At 51.8% G+C, this 17,801-nt stretch overlaps 2 protein-coding genes across 4 annotated transcripts; one reads left to right on the top strand and one right to left on the bottom strand.

The window, feature by feature from the left end:
* Positions 1–3,503: 3,503 nt before the first annotated feature.
* isg20l2 (interferon stimulated exonuclease gene 20-like 2) lies at positions 3,504–11,033 on the bottom strand. 2 transcript variants are annotated; one of them, XM_015336728.2, is made up of 4 exons: positions 10,981–11,033; positions 7,432–9,217; positions 6,040–6,240; positions 3,504–4,657 (listed from the first exon to the last, which is right to left on the bottom strand). In XM_015336728.2, exons 2-4 carry the CDS (start codon positions 8,695–8,697, stop codon positions 4,526–4,528), a joined length of 1,599 nt encoding a protein of 532 aa, XP_015192214.2. In that variant the 5' UTR covers positions 8,698–9,217; positions 10,981–11,033; the 3' UTR covers positions 3,504–4,525. The 2 variants fall into 2 exon arrangements, with proteins under 2 accessions (XP_015192214.2, XP_006641866.2); XM_006641803.3 differs by lacking the exon at positions 10,981–11,033 and adding an exon at positions 10,171–10,335.
* Positions 10,347–17,801, top strand: mettl25b (methyltransferase like 25B). 2 transcript variants are annotated; one of them, XM_015336726.2, is made up of 9 exons: positions 10,347–10,478; positions 11,547–11,646; positions 12,617–12,738; positions 13,360–13,567; positions 14,174–14,236; positions 14,845–14,982; positions 15,411–16,456; positions 16,592–16,776; positions 17,357–17,801. In XM_015336726.2, the coding sequence occupies exons 1-9, from the start codon at positions 10,414–10,416 to the stop codon at positions 17,554–17,556; spliced, it is 2,127 nt and encodes a 708-aa protein (XP_015192212.2). In that variant the 5' UTR covers positions 10,347–10,413; the 3' UTR covers positions 17,557–17,801. The 2 variants fall into 2 exon arrangements, with proteins under 2 accessions (XP_015192212.2, XP_006641865.2); XM_006641802.3 differs by having other exon boundaries at positions 10,390–10,478; positions 11,547–11,677.

Raw genomic sequence — 17,801 nt, forward strand, 5'->3', positions numbered from 1 at the left:
GTGGAAAATGGGGTTAAAATTCTGCACAATAGCAGCCACCCGGATCCTGGTCAGGGTTTGGCTGAAAGCTCAAAAAAAAGTTAATCTGGCCAAATTATCCCTTACATTTCAGATGGGATGAGTTTCAGATTGCCAGAAATCCACGCTGGGAATGGGAAAAGGCAAGAGAGAGAAAGGCCACAGAGTCCATTAATAGCGCTCTCTGGCATCCCCAGGAAAAAAGACGTCAGTGATCAAACGACTCTTTCGCTAACGACCTTATTAAATAGAGGAGGAGGGGGGGGTTGAGGGATTCAGTCTTTTTTCTACAAGTCTCAGCTGTTGCTCTTATTTTCCATAAACCCCCCCCCCAATTCTACCATCTCCTGCATAAAAACCTCAAAGTAATGAGTTGTGCAGATTTCCACTGGATCCCGTTACGAGACAGAAGGGCTGGTAATAGCTGGGGCTAACCAAACACGCAGCTCGCAGATAATGGTCCCATTCTGCTGCGGTTCAGGTCTTCGGCTGGGAGCGTCTGCTGTCTGAGACCAAACCGGGCTCTGATGACGTTAAGGAGTTCCATATGAACGACGCGGCTGCCACCACCCATCCCGCCAAAGCACATCGCCACAGCCTCTGTCCAGGGCTTGGGTCCCAGGGCCGGGTCGATCACCGGGCGCGACAGACGCCCAGGCGCGTTACCGCAGGGGAGAGCCGCTTCCTGGGTCCTCCGGGGCGCGGGGAGGCTCTGCGATGCGGCGCAGTCCACGCTCCGCGGTTCGTGTGTCGCTATAAGACTCGTCACGAGCCAACGGGCAGAGGCTCGGATCACACTTCCAGTTAGGCCAGCAGCCATATCACCCTGCAACTCACAACTGGCAGCCCACTGAAGCTCAGCAGGTGTGAGCCTGGTCAGTACCTGGATGGGAGACCTCCTGGGGAAAAACTAAGGTTGCTGCTGGAAGAGGTGTTAGTGGAGCCAGCAGGAGGCGCTCACCCTGCGGTCTGTGTGGGTCCTGATGCCCCAGTATAGTGACGGGGACACTATACTGTAAAACAGGGGCCATCCTTCAGATGAGACGTAAAACCGAGGTCCTGACTCTCTGTGGTCATTAAAAATCCCAGGGCGTTTCTTGAAAAGAGTAGGGGTGTAACCCCGGTGTCCCATTGGCCCTTACCAGTAAGGCCTCCTAATAATCCCCATCTATGAATTTGTTTCATTACTCTGCTCTCCTCCCCACTGATGGCTGATGTGTGGGGAGCGTTCTGGTGCACTATGGCTGCCGTTGCATCATCCAGGTGGGGCTGCACACTGGTGGTGGTGGAGGGGATCCCCATTACCTGTAAAGCACTTTAACTGGAGTGTCCAGAAAAGCGCTATAAAAGTGTAAGCTATTATTATTATTAATTAGACCAGGGGTCCCAGTTCTGGTCCTGGAGGCCCACTCCCCTCCACACACACACACCCACACCCCCACTCCCCTCCACACACACACACACAAGGGGCTGCCAGCCCAGCCCCTTTAACAAAGCCTAAAATGTAGCCTAAAACATTGCTAATTCGAACCCTTTCCCTGTTTCAAGCTTTAAAACGTGTGGGAGCTCACCTTTCATAAATTAAATACAATCCCAAGCTTTTGAGTGGGGTGGGGGGGGGGGGGGGGGGAACTTGCAGGAATTGCAATCCGGCAGCTGGCTGGCTCAATCAATCAATCAATCAGTCAATCAATCAATCAATCAATCAAGCCTTCGCTCGGGTAACGGAGCTCAGCTGGAGTCGGGAGCAGCAGGCCGGGACCGGGGCGCACCTGCGCGGAGAGGGGCTCAGCACCGGGCCCGTGGGGAGCGGTGTCGCCCGGGAAAGCAGCCCCTGGCACAGACTCGGAAGAAGAGCCGCCGGAAGGGGATCCAAGAAAAGGATGATGAATTGGAAAGACGGGATGGAGGAAGGGAGGGGGGGGGGAGATCCTCTTCTGAATTCCCATTCTTCTTGTCGCCGGAGCATCCGGAGGCCCAGGAAGGGCTTGGAATGGGAGCCGGGTGAGGTGTGTGTGTGTGTGGCAGCTGGGGGGGGGGGAGGAGGGCAGGGGAGTAAATGTTGAATTCATGTGACAGTGTCGAATTCACGGCTGAGAAATAGTGCTGACGCGCTCTCTCCCAGGCCCAGCGCCGTGCCAGCGGGTCTAATAAAGGGAGACAGTGTGTGCGGGGGAAGGAGAGAGGATCTTCGGCAGAAAACAAACGGGGAAAAAAAAAAACTGAAACGTCGCGGCGCCGATTCGGTTCCCATCAGCCCCCGGGGCAGACTGAAAGGAGCTTCCCATGGTGCGTGCCTGGCAGGGCTCTCGGAGAATACGGGGTGCCAACGGTAGACCCCCCCCCGTACGCGTGAGTCCAGGCCCGAGAAAGCACAGCAGAAAAAAAAAGGGGGCGCTTCCTGTCTCCCCTAAACTCTCTCCGCAGGCGACTCGCAGGGCGGCGATGAAATCCCGAGCTGCCCTTTCGAGAAGATCTCCGGGCCTCCGGGTTTCTCTGGGGACACCAGCGGGGATTGTGGGCGCCAATGGAGAAAGAGAAAGCCGCAAGAAAGGGCTCTGGAGACGTTCTGCCGAGAGGTGATGGCGAGGTTTAACAAGCGCCCGGAGATCACAACCCCCCCCCAGGGTGTCGTCGGCACAGATACCAGGTGCGGGTGTTCTTACCTCTTCAGGAAGCGGGAGTGCCGGGCAGCTCTCCCACTCTGTGTCCGGCCTCGAGCCCGCCATCGGCGCTGAGGGGGCGACACGGGCAGGGGAGGCGCCCGGAGAAGCCAGGATCGGGGCTCGGGGAGAGTCAGCGCTGGGGCGCAAAGCACCTCTCGGGTTCATCAGTCACGGGGTCGGCAGGCTTGGCAAGCGGCAATACCCCAGCAGGGCCCTGAGCGTCTCCCACTGGGGGAGGAGTGGCAGGGGGCAAAACCGACACTGGGCAACGGAAATCGCCCACCTGGACTCCAGCCCACAAGGCTGGACACCTTCGTCCTGGCTTACTGACAGACAAAACCCTCTGATAGGGAGAGCCGCAGAAAGACACACAGAAACTACAGATCTGCCAGCGAAAGGCAGGTGATAGGGCTGCATAAAACAGAAGCACACAAAGACATGTGGATGACAGATTGTCAACAGAGCGTTGGAGGGGGCAGACAGCCACGCAGACTGGTCAGCTGCAGGTGGAGAAACACCAAGGTTAAGAGGCAGATATGGAGACAGATGGGTGTGGTGATACGATGACAGGTGACAGATGTGTGGGGAGCGTACTGGCGCACCTTGGCTGCCGTCGCATCATCCAGGTGGGGCTGCACACTGGTGGTGGTGGAGGGGAGTCCCCATTACCCGTAAAGCGCTTTGAGTGGAGTGTCCAGGAAAGAACTATGTAGGTGTAAGGATTATTATTAGATGCACTAATAAAAAAAGAATACGATTTGTGCCCGGCGAAGCAAAAATAATGTAACACGATTAAAAGAAAAAGAGCCACAAACCATAAACATACTTAGAACATCTGTATTTTTATGCCAGGCAAGTTAAAAAATCGTTTTGTAAATCAAGGTCCTGAAACTGCAAAGACAAAAAGAAGAAAAGGGGAGCTGGGCGTGCGATCCATCGTCTCGCGTTCCGGCCCCGTGCCTTGTTAAGACAGCGTCACGACGAGGTCTTTCAGACTGCGCTCGAATGAGCGCTCGGCCACAGCGGGAGGGACTAGGGAGAGTGTGATCCAGCCCGTGGTGGCGCTCCGTGGCTGAGAAAAGTCCCAACTGGCTTAGATACACAGAGCATGGGCTCCAGCAACTGGCCAGAACAGCTCCTTCCAGCCTCGAGAACATTCCCCAGCCGGACCGAGCTTGGAAGATGCTGGAGTCCTCTGCCCTTCCAGGTGTGGTCTGGGAACTGAAGAATTAACCGGCAATACCCAACGGGAACTTAAAATGAAAAATTAAACTCTTAAAATGGAATCATCTTAAATATTTCCATCGTAAATGTAAAAAAAAAAAAAAGATAAAGGAAAAGAAAACAGCTGAAGCACTTGTAAAAACAGTGCCGTTTTCCACCCACTGCCAGAATTTCACTCCCAAAAGTAGCTGGAAAACTCATAAAGGCCAAGCTGAATTTGCTCTTGAGGGTGGGTGCCGAGGGGGGAGAGATTTGGCGCCACCTTGTGTCAAAGTGGTGGAGAGGAAACAGTCACAGCCCCACTTCACTGATGTCCAGCTCGCCCTACTGTGCCCTGTCAAGACCAGATCAGTGTGAAAGAGACAGCGCAGCAACTCTCTCTCCATTCATTGCGGGACACTGGGATCAGGGCTCCTGGCCAGCAAGCTCCTGGTTCTTCAGCGCTGATGAGGGCTGGCCTGTCCACTGACACACAGTTCAACGTCAGCCCGGAGGGACCGGGCAGGTCTTCACTGGTGGCAGAATCCTTGGCGAGCGCCGCCCTTCAGAAACCAACCCCCGCGCGGCCTCCCTGAGGCACACAGACGCACCCAAACCTCCGCGCAGGCCCTTTCCCGTTAAACTCCTCCAGCATCCTGCGTGGCGCTCGATTTCCGGGCCAGGGCGCTCTCCCACTGCACCTCCACCGTTTTGTACAGCTCCATCGTGGCCCTGGCGTCTTCAACGGACGAGTGCCCCTTTCTCCCCACCTGAGGATGTGAGAGAAAGACAGGACGCCCCGCGGCCGCCGTCAACACAGGTAACCCTGCCGGCGCCGCGCGGGCGTTCAATTCACCGGCGACGGGAGGCACCTGTAGATACGGCGCGTGTGTGTGCGCGCGTGGGTGTGCGCTCAAGGGACAAGTAAGAAAGGAAAGGGACCGCGCGGCTCGTATCGCTGGAAGACGCTTTTGTTTGTCAGCATCGGCTTTCCCAGCTGGAAATTTCAGCGGAGCAGGCCTGATCCGGGTGGCCGGAAAGACTCAGGGAAGCAGCCAACTATACGTCATTAGAAAGCGTATGTGTAAGACCTACCTGATGGACAATCCACAAACGTGCTTTACTTACGTTCTCCCCCAGATACGCATAGATAAGCAAGCTTATTGCACGCTAACAGTGATTACTGAACTGTTCGGATTTATAAAGGATACCTTTACACACTGAACTCTGCTACCAAATGGTAAAATACAGTCATCTGCCATGCCACAGATCTTGTATACACAACTGTATTCCCAACAGCAGGGCCTTTAAAACCTCTGACTCCTCAGGGAAGCTGCAGATCATGTTGGTCTGTATGGACGGATGGAGAGGATCTGAAAGTACAGATCGTGTGCAGCTCTTAAATGTGCCCATGTGAGCAGGCGGCCGTTTGTGTACGGAAACCTGGGGGGTCTCTCTTCCCTCTGCTTCTTGCTAGCTGGAGGACAGGGGCAAAACCGTTCAGGACAGGACTGCGCAGGTCTGCCCCCGTGGTGCATGTGAGCACGAGGGTTCTTGGTCTTGGCTGCAGTCTATCCTAGAGCAAACAGTTCCCTTCTACGAACTCACACTTGAGAAGCCAGCCAGGCTTCGCTAATGGTATCTTTTCAAAGCTCTTAACGGAGAAGAGTCTGGTCTGGCTCGCTTTATGATGTAGATTCTGGGCTTTTTGTGTGAAACACTGTGGCAGAGAAGCAGATCAGACTTTGCAAAAATGTCGTTAACCCAATTAAGAGTAAAAGCGGGCAGACAAAGAGGATGAGCAGGTGACATTTTGCCACTCAGTGTCGTTAGGTGTTAGTTCTCACCTAACACCTAACGAGAATACGAGGAAGGGTTAGAAACAACAGGATGTTGTCCGCCCCATCTTGCTCGGTTACTGGTGGTAATCGGCAGCCTGCCCTCAGAAAGTCAGCTACAACAACATGGCTGGGCATATCGGCCAAGACACCCGCCACTCTTTGTGTAAAGACACGCTGACCCCATGCTTTTGGTCCCAACTGCACACTTGCTTCACTTTCCAGCTGCACGGTATGTTCAAGACTATTGGTTTTTGCCATCACGGCCTTTCCTGCTGTTCGATCGACCGGTCGTCACACTTGCACCACCTCACCTGGATGTCCCGGCTCAGGATGGCCCTGGTGAGGTTCTTGAGCGAGGGGGTGGCCGCGGCGGGGAGGCCGGCCCTGGCGTTCAGCAGGGGGATGCGGGAGGTGTCGCGGGTCAGCGCCGGCGGGTGGAAGTACTCCAGGGCCTTGAAGTCGTTGTGGATGGCGTGACCCACCACCACCTTCCCCTGCAGGAGCTTCATGATCTGGCAACGGGAGAGGCAGCGCTGACCGACCGCAGGGGTGCGGATTCCAGCCGACTCGTCAATCACCCGACCCCCCACCCACCCCCCTCGAGCGGACTGTCTGTCCAGTCCAGCGGTACGGCGGAGTGCCTTTTCCTCACCGAGAAGGGCTCAACTCTCTATGATCGCTAACGCTAACGAGCGGCACAAGGACAGGGCGCACATTTACCATAAGAGACCAAGGTTAACCAAAACACACCACGGACCTGCATGACACTCCGTCTTGAGTTCAAGAGGCCATACAGTTCAATTATATTCAATGTGCTCTACTGTATACATTTTTGTTTACATGAGGATTTACACCAACTTTGTTCATTAAAAACTTTGTTAATTAGGTTCACTCTCCCCTCAAAGCGCTTTACAGGTAATGGGGATCCCCTCCACCACCACCAGTGTGCAGCCCCACCTGGATGATGCTCAGGGGAGAGGAGAGCAGAGTGATGAAGCCAGTTCAGAGACTGTAAAGGCCATGACTGGTAAAGGCCAGGGAGGAATTTAGCCAGGACACTGGGGTCACACCCCTACTCTTTTGGAGTCACAGAGAGTCAGGAACTCGGGTTTTTCATCTCATCTGAAAGTAGACACCTTTTTAAAGTATAGTGTCGCCGACCGACAATACTGGGGCATTAGGACTCACACAGACTACTGGCCCCACTAACACCTCTTCCAGCAGCACCTCTTCCAGGAGTCTCCCATCCAGGTACTGGCCAGGCTCACACCTGCCGAGCTCCAGCTGGGAGCTGCAGGGCGATACAGACCTCACTGCCACATCAACCCCCCCACCGGCTCCGGTGTTTAACTCCTGATTGCGTTAGGCCCTAAAATCTCCGACTTCGGTTCGTTCCACTCCACGCCGCCTGCTCCTGCCACGCGTGTCACGCTGGGCGAAGGCATCGGCATGGGAGGGACACTGGCCAGACCGGCTTCTGCGTCGGTCGAGCCCGACGACCCTGATGGCTCACCTGCAGGACCTTCTGTTTCTCGAGCGGCATAGAAGCAGGTGGCAGACTGGAACCACCACTGGGGAAGCCAGACTGGTTGGGCGTGTGATGGAAGAGCAAAGCCCTGGCCTGGACCAGCTGCAACCCCCCATCGAGGGCACGGCAGGAGGAAAAAGGTCACCCCCACCCCACCCCACCCCACCCCACTCACCTGCTTCTTGGCCACCTGGAAGGGCGTGGCCTGGCGCAGGTGATGCGGCCGGATCCCGCTCCAGCGAGAGCGGTAGTCGGTCACGCGGTTGACGGGCAGGATGTACTGGTCGTAGATGACGTCGCCGTCGTGGCCCACGATGCTGCAGCGCGCCAGCTCGCTGCGCTTGCCCATGGGGCCCGTGCCCACCATCTCGCAGTCCACCGCCACGCACTTGAAAGGCTGGCCCGTCCGGGGCAGCCCGCTCTGGAACTCGCTCAGCAGCTGCGCGCCGGGGGGCCGGAAGGCGGGGCCGGCGGTGGCGGGCGGGGGGCTCTGGGAAAGGGGCGGGGGTTTGGGGTGCGGGCTGCTGGTGGAGGAGGTAGCGAGCTGTGGCCGGCTGGGCGCAGGAGTGCGACGGGAACCGTTCTGCTGTGGGTGGGGGGATTCAGGGGTGTGACTGGAGGTGTACTGGGGCATTGGTGTCGGTCCTTGAACACATCCCTGCTTCTGACCCTGGTCTTGCCCCTTCCCTTGTCTCTGTCCCTGCCCCAATCTTTGTCCCTGCCACTGGGCCTGTCCCTGCCCCAGGTTTTGCCCCTGTCCCCGTCCCTTGGCCTGTCCCTGCCCCAATCTTTGCCCCTGTCCCTGCCCCAGTCTCTGTCCCTGGGCCTGTCCCTGCCCCAGTCTCTGTAACTGGGCCTGTCTCTGTCCCTGGGCCTGTCCCTGCCCCTGCCCCTGCCCCTGTCCCTGTCCCTGGGCCTGCCCCAATCTTTGCCCCTGTCCCTGTCCCTGCCCCAGTCTCTGTCCCTGGGCCTGCCCCTGCCCCAGTCTCTGTCCCTGGGCCTGCCCCTGCCCCAGTCTCTGTCCCTGGGCCTGCCCCAATCTTTGCCCCTGTCCCTGGGCCTGCCCCAATCTTTGCCCCTGTCCCTGGGCCTGTCCCTGCCCTAGTCTCTGTCCCTGGGCCTGCCCCTGTCCCAGTCTCTGTCCCTGGGCCTGTCCCTGCCCTAGTCTCTGTCCCTGGGCCTGCCCCTGTCCCAGTCTCTGTCCCTGGGCCTGTCCCTGCCCCAGTCTCTGTCCCTGGGCCTGTCCCAATCTTTGCCCCTGTCCCTGTGTGTGTTTCTGCCTGTGCTTGGGAATCTGCTTCTTGTTCAGGCAGCCTTTCCTCTCCAGGTACCTACGGCTCCTCACGAAGCGCTCGTGCTTGCTGCTCGCGTGGGGCTCACCCTTATCGCCGCCGAAGCCCCCCGCGCAGCTGAAGTCCAGGTTGAGCAGAATGTCCGACATGCCGGAAGGTCAAAGGGCAGGGCGCTAACGAGGGTCAGGGGACGTCTGGGCTTGAAGAAATAGCAACCGGCTTGCTCTTCTTCAGGGGGCTTCAAAAAGCTGATTCCCGTACCTGCCCCCGAAGCAGGGCAACTAAGACTCGGCTCCACCCCAGCCCTTCACCATGGTCAGCAGATCAAAGGGGTGAAGAAGAATGGAGGCTCAGTGACCACTGACCACCAACCTGCACACAGGGAATGCAGTCCTGGCACTGAGGGGCAAGGCACAAATGGAAAATGTCAGATTTCGTGGGGGTGACATTTTAATATTAAGGTGCAGGGAGGGATTTCTTTTTAACAACACTTAAAACACGTCCATAACTGATGGCTTCCCTGTTTGTTTTGTTTTTTAACGATGTGGACTCTGTGACTCTCCATAAAAACGCAGGTCTCCTTCAGTACAACACAGGGAGGGGAGAGGAGCGAGATGCGAGACGCCCACCGTTTTTTTTTTCCTCCTGTCAAAAGTCCTAAGGTGGCACCTACGGAGGGAGAAAAAACAAGAATGCCAAAGATCAAAATGCAGAACTTATTCCTTCAACAACCTGCTGACGTTGCGGGTGAGAGTCTGAGGAAGCGGACAGGGTTCAGAGCGCTCCAGAAAATCTCACAAATCGTGGATCGAGAAAAAAAAAGTCTGTAAAAAAGACAAAGGGGTAAACGCAAGCCCAATATGTCGTTTTGAATATTTAAAGGCTTAAGCTTCCTTAACCTAGGGTAGTAAAAAAAAAAAGATCAGTCTCGGCCACACGTTTGTCTAGTAATATTGTTATTGATCTACAGTCTACAGATGTTTGCTACATAAACTGTTTATAATAATGACATAGTAACATGTTTGAATGCGTTACAAATTTCACGATAATGACTTTTTTAGTCAGGGTGTAATGTGTTTCTTAAGGCATTACATCGTGGGCAAGTCAGAAACGTGTACATTACATTGGGAAAGCGGCAAGAGAAACGGAGTTGGGCGGTCAAGACTAGTTCTTTCAGATTCCCGAATCCAAGAATTTACGAATAGTAATCGAGCAAAATGGAACCGAGTCTCCAATTCTGATGCTCTGCATCTCAGACGTTCACGAATATCACAAAACAGATGAAGATTTACATTATTTTGCTGGCTGATTCTATTCTAAACTACACCACAAGCACTTTAGACCATTTTTGCTTAATATTATTACTACATTTTCATTATATTTAGATTTCCCCCTTTGATTTGTGCAATAATGTATCCACTTTTACACTTTAGACCAAACCATCAGCAAAACCGTCACGGCAAAACTTTAAATCCAAATCAAGACCTTTGGGAATTACATTATAAAAGCACCTTTTAAAACCCATCTTATTTTCTCTTAAGAAGTGTCGCTGTGGTAATAATACAAGATGTAAAAAGACAGAAGGGTAGCACAGGAAAGATGCTTCAAATTAAAATTCTTACCATGTTCTATGTGAGAAAGTCCCATACAAAGAAATGCCGTAAATTATTACGTGCATAAATATTATCCTCTAAACAATTTTACAAAAAATAAATAAAAACAAAACAGAAATATACAAGAAACGTGTCTAAAACACGCGCTACGATGACCCCCTGACAACAGGTCCATTTCCGGGGTGAAAGGTCATGGTAACAAGTAGTTCCTGGTTCTCCGAAGAAACTCAATGAAAGTAGCAGCCTGAACAGATGAGCAGCATCTTTCCGCGATTTTCTGTGATAATTTATTTCCATTACAACCGTGTGTATACGAGGTAAAATAAACAACTTCCACTGTCCTGAAGAGTTCTTTTTTTTACCGTCAACTGGCATAAAAGTTACAGTACATATTTCTACGAATAAATGCTCCTACAGTCCGACGTTTTCGCCTTTAGTAATTATACTCAAAACATCTGTAAATATTTGCTTAGCGAGAGGTTTTAAATATTTTTAATATTTTGAAAATATCCTGGTTTATATGTATATGTATTGTATATCTCATCCAGGTGAAACTAAATCGATTCTTTACGTTCTGTAGTTAGAATTTCCATACATGTTCAATAAATCTTTTACAATTAATCTAAGACTGAGAGGGCATTTCACGTGTCCATACGGTTGTGTCATAATTAGAATTGTGTCTGATAGATTTTATCGTGCATAGCTTTGTCAGAGCAGAGAAATTCCACCACTTTTATTCCCAGTTGGATGGATGTGTTTGAGTATTAACCCCCAGATTTCACCAACAGTTGTTCTAATAACGGTTTAAAAAGGATTCACCCGTAAAAAGGTCAGTCTCGTTTATCTTCTACATTGTGGTATTCCTGAGTAACAGAATGTGTTGCCATCATCTCACAGCGGTAAATATTTTCGGTGCAGTGATGTTCTCAGCTGATGTGGTGGGGAGCCAAAATGCAGAAACCTCTTTTGGGATGCCTTTAAGTGATTAGTGTCCTGTGAGGGATTGGTGACTCCCTTGGTGAATTGTTGATTTGGAAAAAAAACAAACCTTGGGAATCTAGATTGGCAGCCCCAGCTGTAAAATAACAGTTTCACATGGAATCCTGGGAAATACAACTCTTACCCTCACTGCCCATGGGACTATGGGAAATACAACCCCTTCTCTCCCCACACAAGGAATCATGGGAAATACAACCCCGTCTCTCCCCACACAAGGAATCATGGGAAATACAACCCCTTCTCTCCCCACACAAGGAATCATGGGAAGTACAACCCCTTCACTCCCCACACACGGAATCATGGGAAATACAACCCCCTCACTCCCCCACACGTGGAATCGTTTGAAATAACCATTCTGGATTTTTTTTCTCCTTTTTTTACATCAGGCTCATTGATGACTGCCGTGGGCGTGTCGATCAGTTCCCAGACTTTTTCTGCAGAACAGCAGAAGCACCTGGCTGCCAGCATCACCTCCTTCCTGTCGCGGTACAAGCACATCACCGACTCTTATATCATCGTGAGTGCACGTGTGTGGGGTGCTCAATAAGGCACTGTCTCGTAAGATGTACGATGATAATCAGGAGGAGCTGGTTTAGCTCTGAGATTAACAAAAATGTTATGCACAACCCATGCCGAGCTAGCACCAGGGAGTCCACTGGACACAGAGATTTCCATGGAGGTACTGGACCGACCAGCCAGCCAGCATCAGCCGCTGCTGTTCCTGAAGGTGTTTGTAGCCACCAACCACTGCCTGAACCCACCTCGAAGCTTGTCCAAAATGACCCATGAGCCAGGTCTGCTGTTTCCTTCAGCCAGTCTGAGGCCTTGTGCCGCTGATGATTTTAGACGACCTACGAAATCCAGAATGTGGATTATCACCCTGGAGGACCTGGCATCTAGATCGGAAATCTCATACTCCATTCCTGGAAGGCCAGGTGTCTGGTTTGGATTTTTGTTCCATCCAAGCTGTCATAGTTGGTGTAATTACTGACTTGAGTCCACATGTGATTATACTTAAAATGAATTGACTATTTTGAGTACAGTCAACCTGTGGCCCTTTGAGTTCTCCACATTGCAGTATTTTGTTACAAACTTCTCCCCAGTTCTTTACCAGGATTGATATGGCATTTAAGGAGCTGGTTGTATCAAACCACTGCGCTAGTTTGGAAAAGAGTCAGATGTGAGTAAACCCAGTTTTGAGTATTCAACTACAGACGTTTAAGAAAAGTCCTCTATAAAATGCCTTAAGAAAATAATTGTTATTTTTTAAGTGACTGATCAGACTGGAGGAAACAAAGAAAATATACCCAGACTTCTGGGAACTGAGTTTAAGATCCCTGTTCTAGATTTTAAAATAATAAAACTACTAAGATATCTCCGTGCATCAGTATTCTCTTGGAAGCTTCCTGCCACTTTCTTGCAGTTCCCCACAGCTGTTGTTTGTTTCACATTGCAGGAGTTTTTCAGTGAGGGTCTTTGGGACACACTGCCCCCTGCCTGGCAGGAGGTCCTGTGCAGCCTGTCAGCCCCCCAGATAGCAGACCTGCTGCTGGACAGCACCCCCAAAGGTGGACGGAGGTAATAGCAACTCATAATTACCATTATAGACATGGGGATTGTGGTTAAAACAACAAAGAATAACAGCAGATTTTGTGCCATCATGTTGCTTTCACATTTCTGAGAGTTCTGTGATTGAGAGACGCTGGTCATGTATCCTTGTTTTTGAAGGAGATATATTCACCGGAGAGATCCTGGTAGTGGACTCTAAAACTCAGGTATTACAGATCATTTGGCAGATCACTGATGCTCAAGCTTTAGTAAAGAAAAAAAGGTGACTGGTGCAATAGCAACCATTATGTATTCGACACATGGACAAACCATAATAAGTGTTATTATGCTTAGTTTGACATTGTTGTTGTTTATATTTGTCTGATTCTTTTATCCAAAGAGTCCTACTTGCATTTTACTGAAACAGTCTGTGTGAGGCACCTTGCGCAAAGGTACAACAGCAGTGTCTCACCTGGGATTTGAACCTGCAACCTTCCAGTTATATGTCCTAAGCACTAATCACCACCCCCCTAATGTGGGTGTGTAAAAACCTGAAATGCTGAAAACCTCCAAAGGAGGATGTGTCGGGACAGAAGGACCGTTTTCCTGCCCTCCGGGTTAAAAGAATGGTTCTTATCCCATCTGTTCCAGCTATGCGTCGGTGTGGCCACTCTCGCTGCTGGCCTTCAGAGAGACGGCACACGCCCTAGCCTTTCCCAGAATGCCCTGCCGCCAGGCGGCGGGATGTGGGCGGCCGGCGGAGTTCCAGCAGAACCCCTGCCAGAGCTCCTTGCTGACCCACATCTTCCGCAAACACGTCAAGCCCAAGAAGCAGCACGAGATCCGGCGGCTGGGAGCAGTACGTGCAGAGAGCTCCCGGGTTCGGGGACCAGTTCCGGGCGGCATGTTGCTTGTCCTGACTTGATGGAATGGGAATGGGAACTGATCCCAAATACCAAGTGTATACAGCGCCTTTCAAGGTGCTTTACAAAAGAAAATCTAGACGGAGGCAAAAAATGAATTGTTAACACAGACCGATGTAGCATATTAACCCAAATTATTAGCTAGAGAATACAAGTGTAAGTCTATACAAGGTCTGATAGCTTAAGAGCTTGTTTGAATGCAGCTGAAATACAGTACAGTAATAAAAGTACTAGGGCCAGGAAAAGACAAAAGCAGTTTTTCTGCAGTAGATTGAGAGGGATATCCACCGATATGAGCCACACAGTGTTCTCCCCAAACCTCCATCTTGTCAGAGTCTAAATGGAAAAAATCGTGGTGCATTCATTTCTTAACCTTATCTGAGCCATGTGAAACCACACCGCCAAGAACTGCTCTGATGTTAAAATAATGGTTCTGCCCCTGGTGTATTTAAAGATGTACATACAATCCAGCAGAGCAGCTATAAGTCTCTGGGACTGCTATAGCGATGGTTGATCTGTCTCCCCTCTTCTCCCTCTCTCAGCTGGTGAAAAGGCTCTCTGACCTGACTGACTGTCGCAAGGTTGTGGATGTGGGGTCTGGCCAGGTAATCATAAAGGCAGCATTTCCTTTGCATTGCAGAGTAGTTTACTGAAATTTCAATACCTAGTCATCAAGTTTATCAAAATGACATTACCAGCCAAGCGGCTCGGTGGCGCCGGGGCCCTGGTTCTCCCTGATGTGTGTGTTTACCTATGTCTGTGTGCTTCCTCTGCGACGGACTGGTGTCCCGTCGGGGATGTGTCCTGCCTTGTGCCTCTTACTTGCCAGGATAGTCTCGGGGTCCACCTGCAACCCTGAACTGGATGAAGCATTTAGAAATTGGATGGATGGACAGCACTACCTTGGCTGGAAGTCTTTGAACTTGTAACTTAATGTATGTTATAAAGCCAGCCTGTAACCTGTAGCCTTCAGCCACTACATCATAATTCCTCCACAAGTCTATCCAGGATTCTATATTTCTATATATGAGATCTCTCAGATATAGACCAATTTTCTGCATCCTACAAATCTGACATTAACCATGTGTTCCAGACTGTTCAATCATATTGTATATGTCATTTCCAATTTGTCAGAGGGAAGTAATCGTGGGCCCTACCTGTGAATCCCCTGACCTTCTGATTGGCTGCGTGTCTCTTCTTCCCTCTCCTGCAGGGTCACCTGACTCGTTTCCTGTCCTTTGGGCTTGGCCTGTCTGTGATTGGCATGGAGGCTGACCCCGCCCTTGTTTCCATGGCTGCCAAGTTTGACAGACAGCTGCTGTGCACACTGCAAAAGGAGACCCAGCGAAAGGTTTGAAACTAGGCTGGAGAGCAGATTGGGAATAACGGGAAGGGGACAGGAGTTTACATTTAAGAATTAGTTAATACATTTTATTCCTAGTCTGGTTCAGTTGCCTGAGATACTCAGTGCCACAATATAGTTCTAATCAGAGGCAATCATAGAGTCTTGTCTTGTTAAAGGCCTACTCGGATTTATTAAAACAGCACATAATGGAGGAGACACAAACACAGCAAGTTTAGGGGGAAGAGGGCTCATTTTAATAATCTTTTAGACCATCAATGTGGAAGAAAGCCTTGTTTTTATGGAAGAAAGTCCATAACTTCTGGCCTTCTGGATACTTCTAGTATCGGGCATGATTATGTGGTACCCAATTAGCCTTCCATTTTTAGATTAGGTTCCCAGTCATAATAACATGTCCTTTCTGCTGCCTGTTTTAGAATGGGGGGGCACATGTCTCTCTGTTGCCCACTGGCCCCTTGCCGAGTCATGTGACAGGGTGGGTCAACCCCAGGGCATCATGGAAGGAGTTCACAAAACTGCTGCAGAGGGCTGAGGGCCAGGGTGTGCAGGCTGGCACCCCCGGGAACAGGAAGAGACGGGAGGACGGCCTGCCACACGCAGACCAGGAGCCCCTGCCTGTGTGCCAGCCTCTCTCTCCAGAAACACCACCCGGCTGCCAGGACTGTGCCTGGGGGAAAGGGAACTGCACACCGCTGAGATCAGAACCCCAGAACTGCTGTGAAGGCTTGAATTTTAAACCTGTTCCAGAGGACATTGATCCAGGTAAGACTTGGGACGTGGCAGGAGTGCACCCTGAGTGCTCTCAGAACCAGGCTCGAGAAGACGCAGAGTTCTGTCCAAGTCCAAAACCCTCACGGACAAACTGTAATCCTGATCAGAACCCAAGTCAGTTGACTGCGAGCCCAGACCAGACCTGCCCTGCCCGCTTTCCCTGCTGCGCCAGCAGCAAGTCTCTCTGTCTGGATCACGCGGGGGCACCAGTGGCAGAAAACGGGCCCGAAGCAGGGGGCTTCATCCTGACCGGCCTCCACGCCTGTGGAGACTTGAGTTCTGCTCTCCTGCGCCACTTTGCCAACTGCCCCGACGTTGTGGGCATCACATCTGTGGCCTGCTGTTACATGAAGCTCAGCACGGCTGATAACCCCACCCCTCCCGGAGTCCTACCTCCGCCCAGCCCCACCCTCGGAGGAGGGGCTACCTTGAAGGGGGAGGGCCCCAGCTGTGGGTATCCAATGAGCTGTTATGTCAAAGCGCTGCCTGGACACCAGCTGTCCTATAAGGCGCGGGAAGGGGCGTGCCACGCCCTGGAGGACTACGCCCAGCGACTCCGCAGCGAGAGTGGGCTGCTGAAGACCCACTGCTACCGTGCCGTGCTGGAGACTGTGATCCGGCGGGTCGAACCGCGGCTGCGAAGGCCTGGCATCCAGACGATAAAGAAGGCGCATGAGCTGCCTTTTGCAGAGTGAGTAGAGCCGGGGGAAGACGGCAGCCTGGTTATTGCACTATTCCTTGTATTTTGCGGAAAGCACGTGTCCTGGTCGGTTTTCCAAGACGGAGAGGCGGGCGCGATTCACGACCAGATCCTTCTGACCTGTAGGTACGCCCGCCTGGGCCTGCGGCGGGTGGGGCTGCCAGCCGATCCCCCACTGGACAGCGCCAGTCTGGACGCCATGCTGTCCCAGCAGGGGAAGGTGGTGGCGTATTTCAGCCTGGCCCTGCTCCTGGCGCCCGTGGTGGAGACGCTGGTACTGCTGGACCGAATCCTCTACCTACAGGAGAGAGGTGAGAGCACATCTGCCCCATCTGATTCCCCCAGATCATGTCTTCATCTGAAAATATATGTAGCTGCAGAGAAAAGTATTGACACCCTGTAAAATGAATGAGGACATGCACTTGTCATTTCTTCCATGAATTAGAGAACAACCTAGTTTCACATCCAGGATGCTAGTAATTACACCTGCAGCAGACAGTGTGTCCTTATCCTCACCTTTGTAACCAGCGGTGTCTCAGGAGATCAGATAGAATACTTCAACGCCTCTTAATCACTACACCACCACACGGAGAGCAACCACACAGAGTAAGATAAGGTATTCCTTTCTTCATAATACTAGAGAACCTATTAAAAGAGTGGAAGTTGTCAAAATATGCCCATTCCCTGAGTTTGGAAAACCTGGTTTATAAATTTCCACCTCAGTAAATTAAGATTTTTTTTTTTGCTGTAGCAGAACATATAAAGGCCTCAGCCAAATGAATAATAACAATAATAATAATAATTGTGGATCTGCAAGAACAGCAGTTTGCTTTTACATCAGATCCGCCAGGATTTCCCTCACCTCTCCGATCCGCTCTCTCTGTCTGCCAGGCCTGAAGAGCCAGCTGATCCCTCTCTTCGATCCTCACTTCTCTCCCCGGAACCTGGTCCTGCTCGCGGTCAAGCCGGCCGGGAGCGGGGGTCACAGAGCCCGGCGGGATGGCCGGGATGTTCCCAGGGGAGCTGCTGTCTGCCATCCGGGAGCCGTTCTTGGGACACGGCCCCCGGAAGGGAGCCGACTGTTGGAATAGGGAGAATTCCCTATCCCATTGCTCAGCTCTCCCGCCCACAGGCCTTCAACCTGCACGTCGGCGGCAATACGTCAGGGCCTCGGGTTTCGGAGCTGTTCCCCAGGACTCTTCCGTTTTCCATGAAACTCGCCCTCCCACTGACGTTTTTAAATATTAAGTACATCATTTGGAGAAATGCCTCCCTAATCTGTCAAGTACCGTTTTACGAAATGTATAATCCTCAATAAAACTGCAAAGTAATCCAA

The sequence above is a fragment of the Lepisosteus oculatus genome, chromosome 27 (genome assembly GCF_040954835.1).
Source record: "Lepisosteus oculatus isolate fLepOcu1 chromosome 27, fLepOcu1.hap2, whole genome shotgun sequence".
NCBI lineage: Eukaryota > Metazoa > Chordata > Actinopteri > Semionotiformes > Lepisosteidae > Lepisosteus > Lepisosteus oculatus.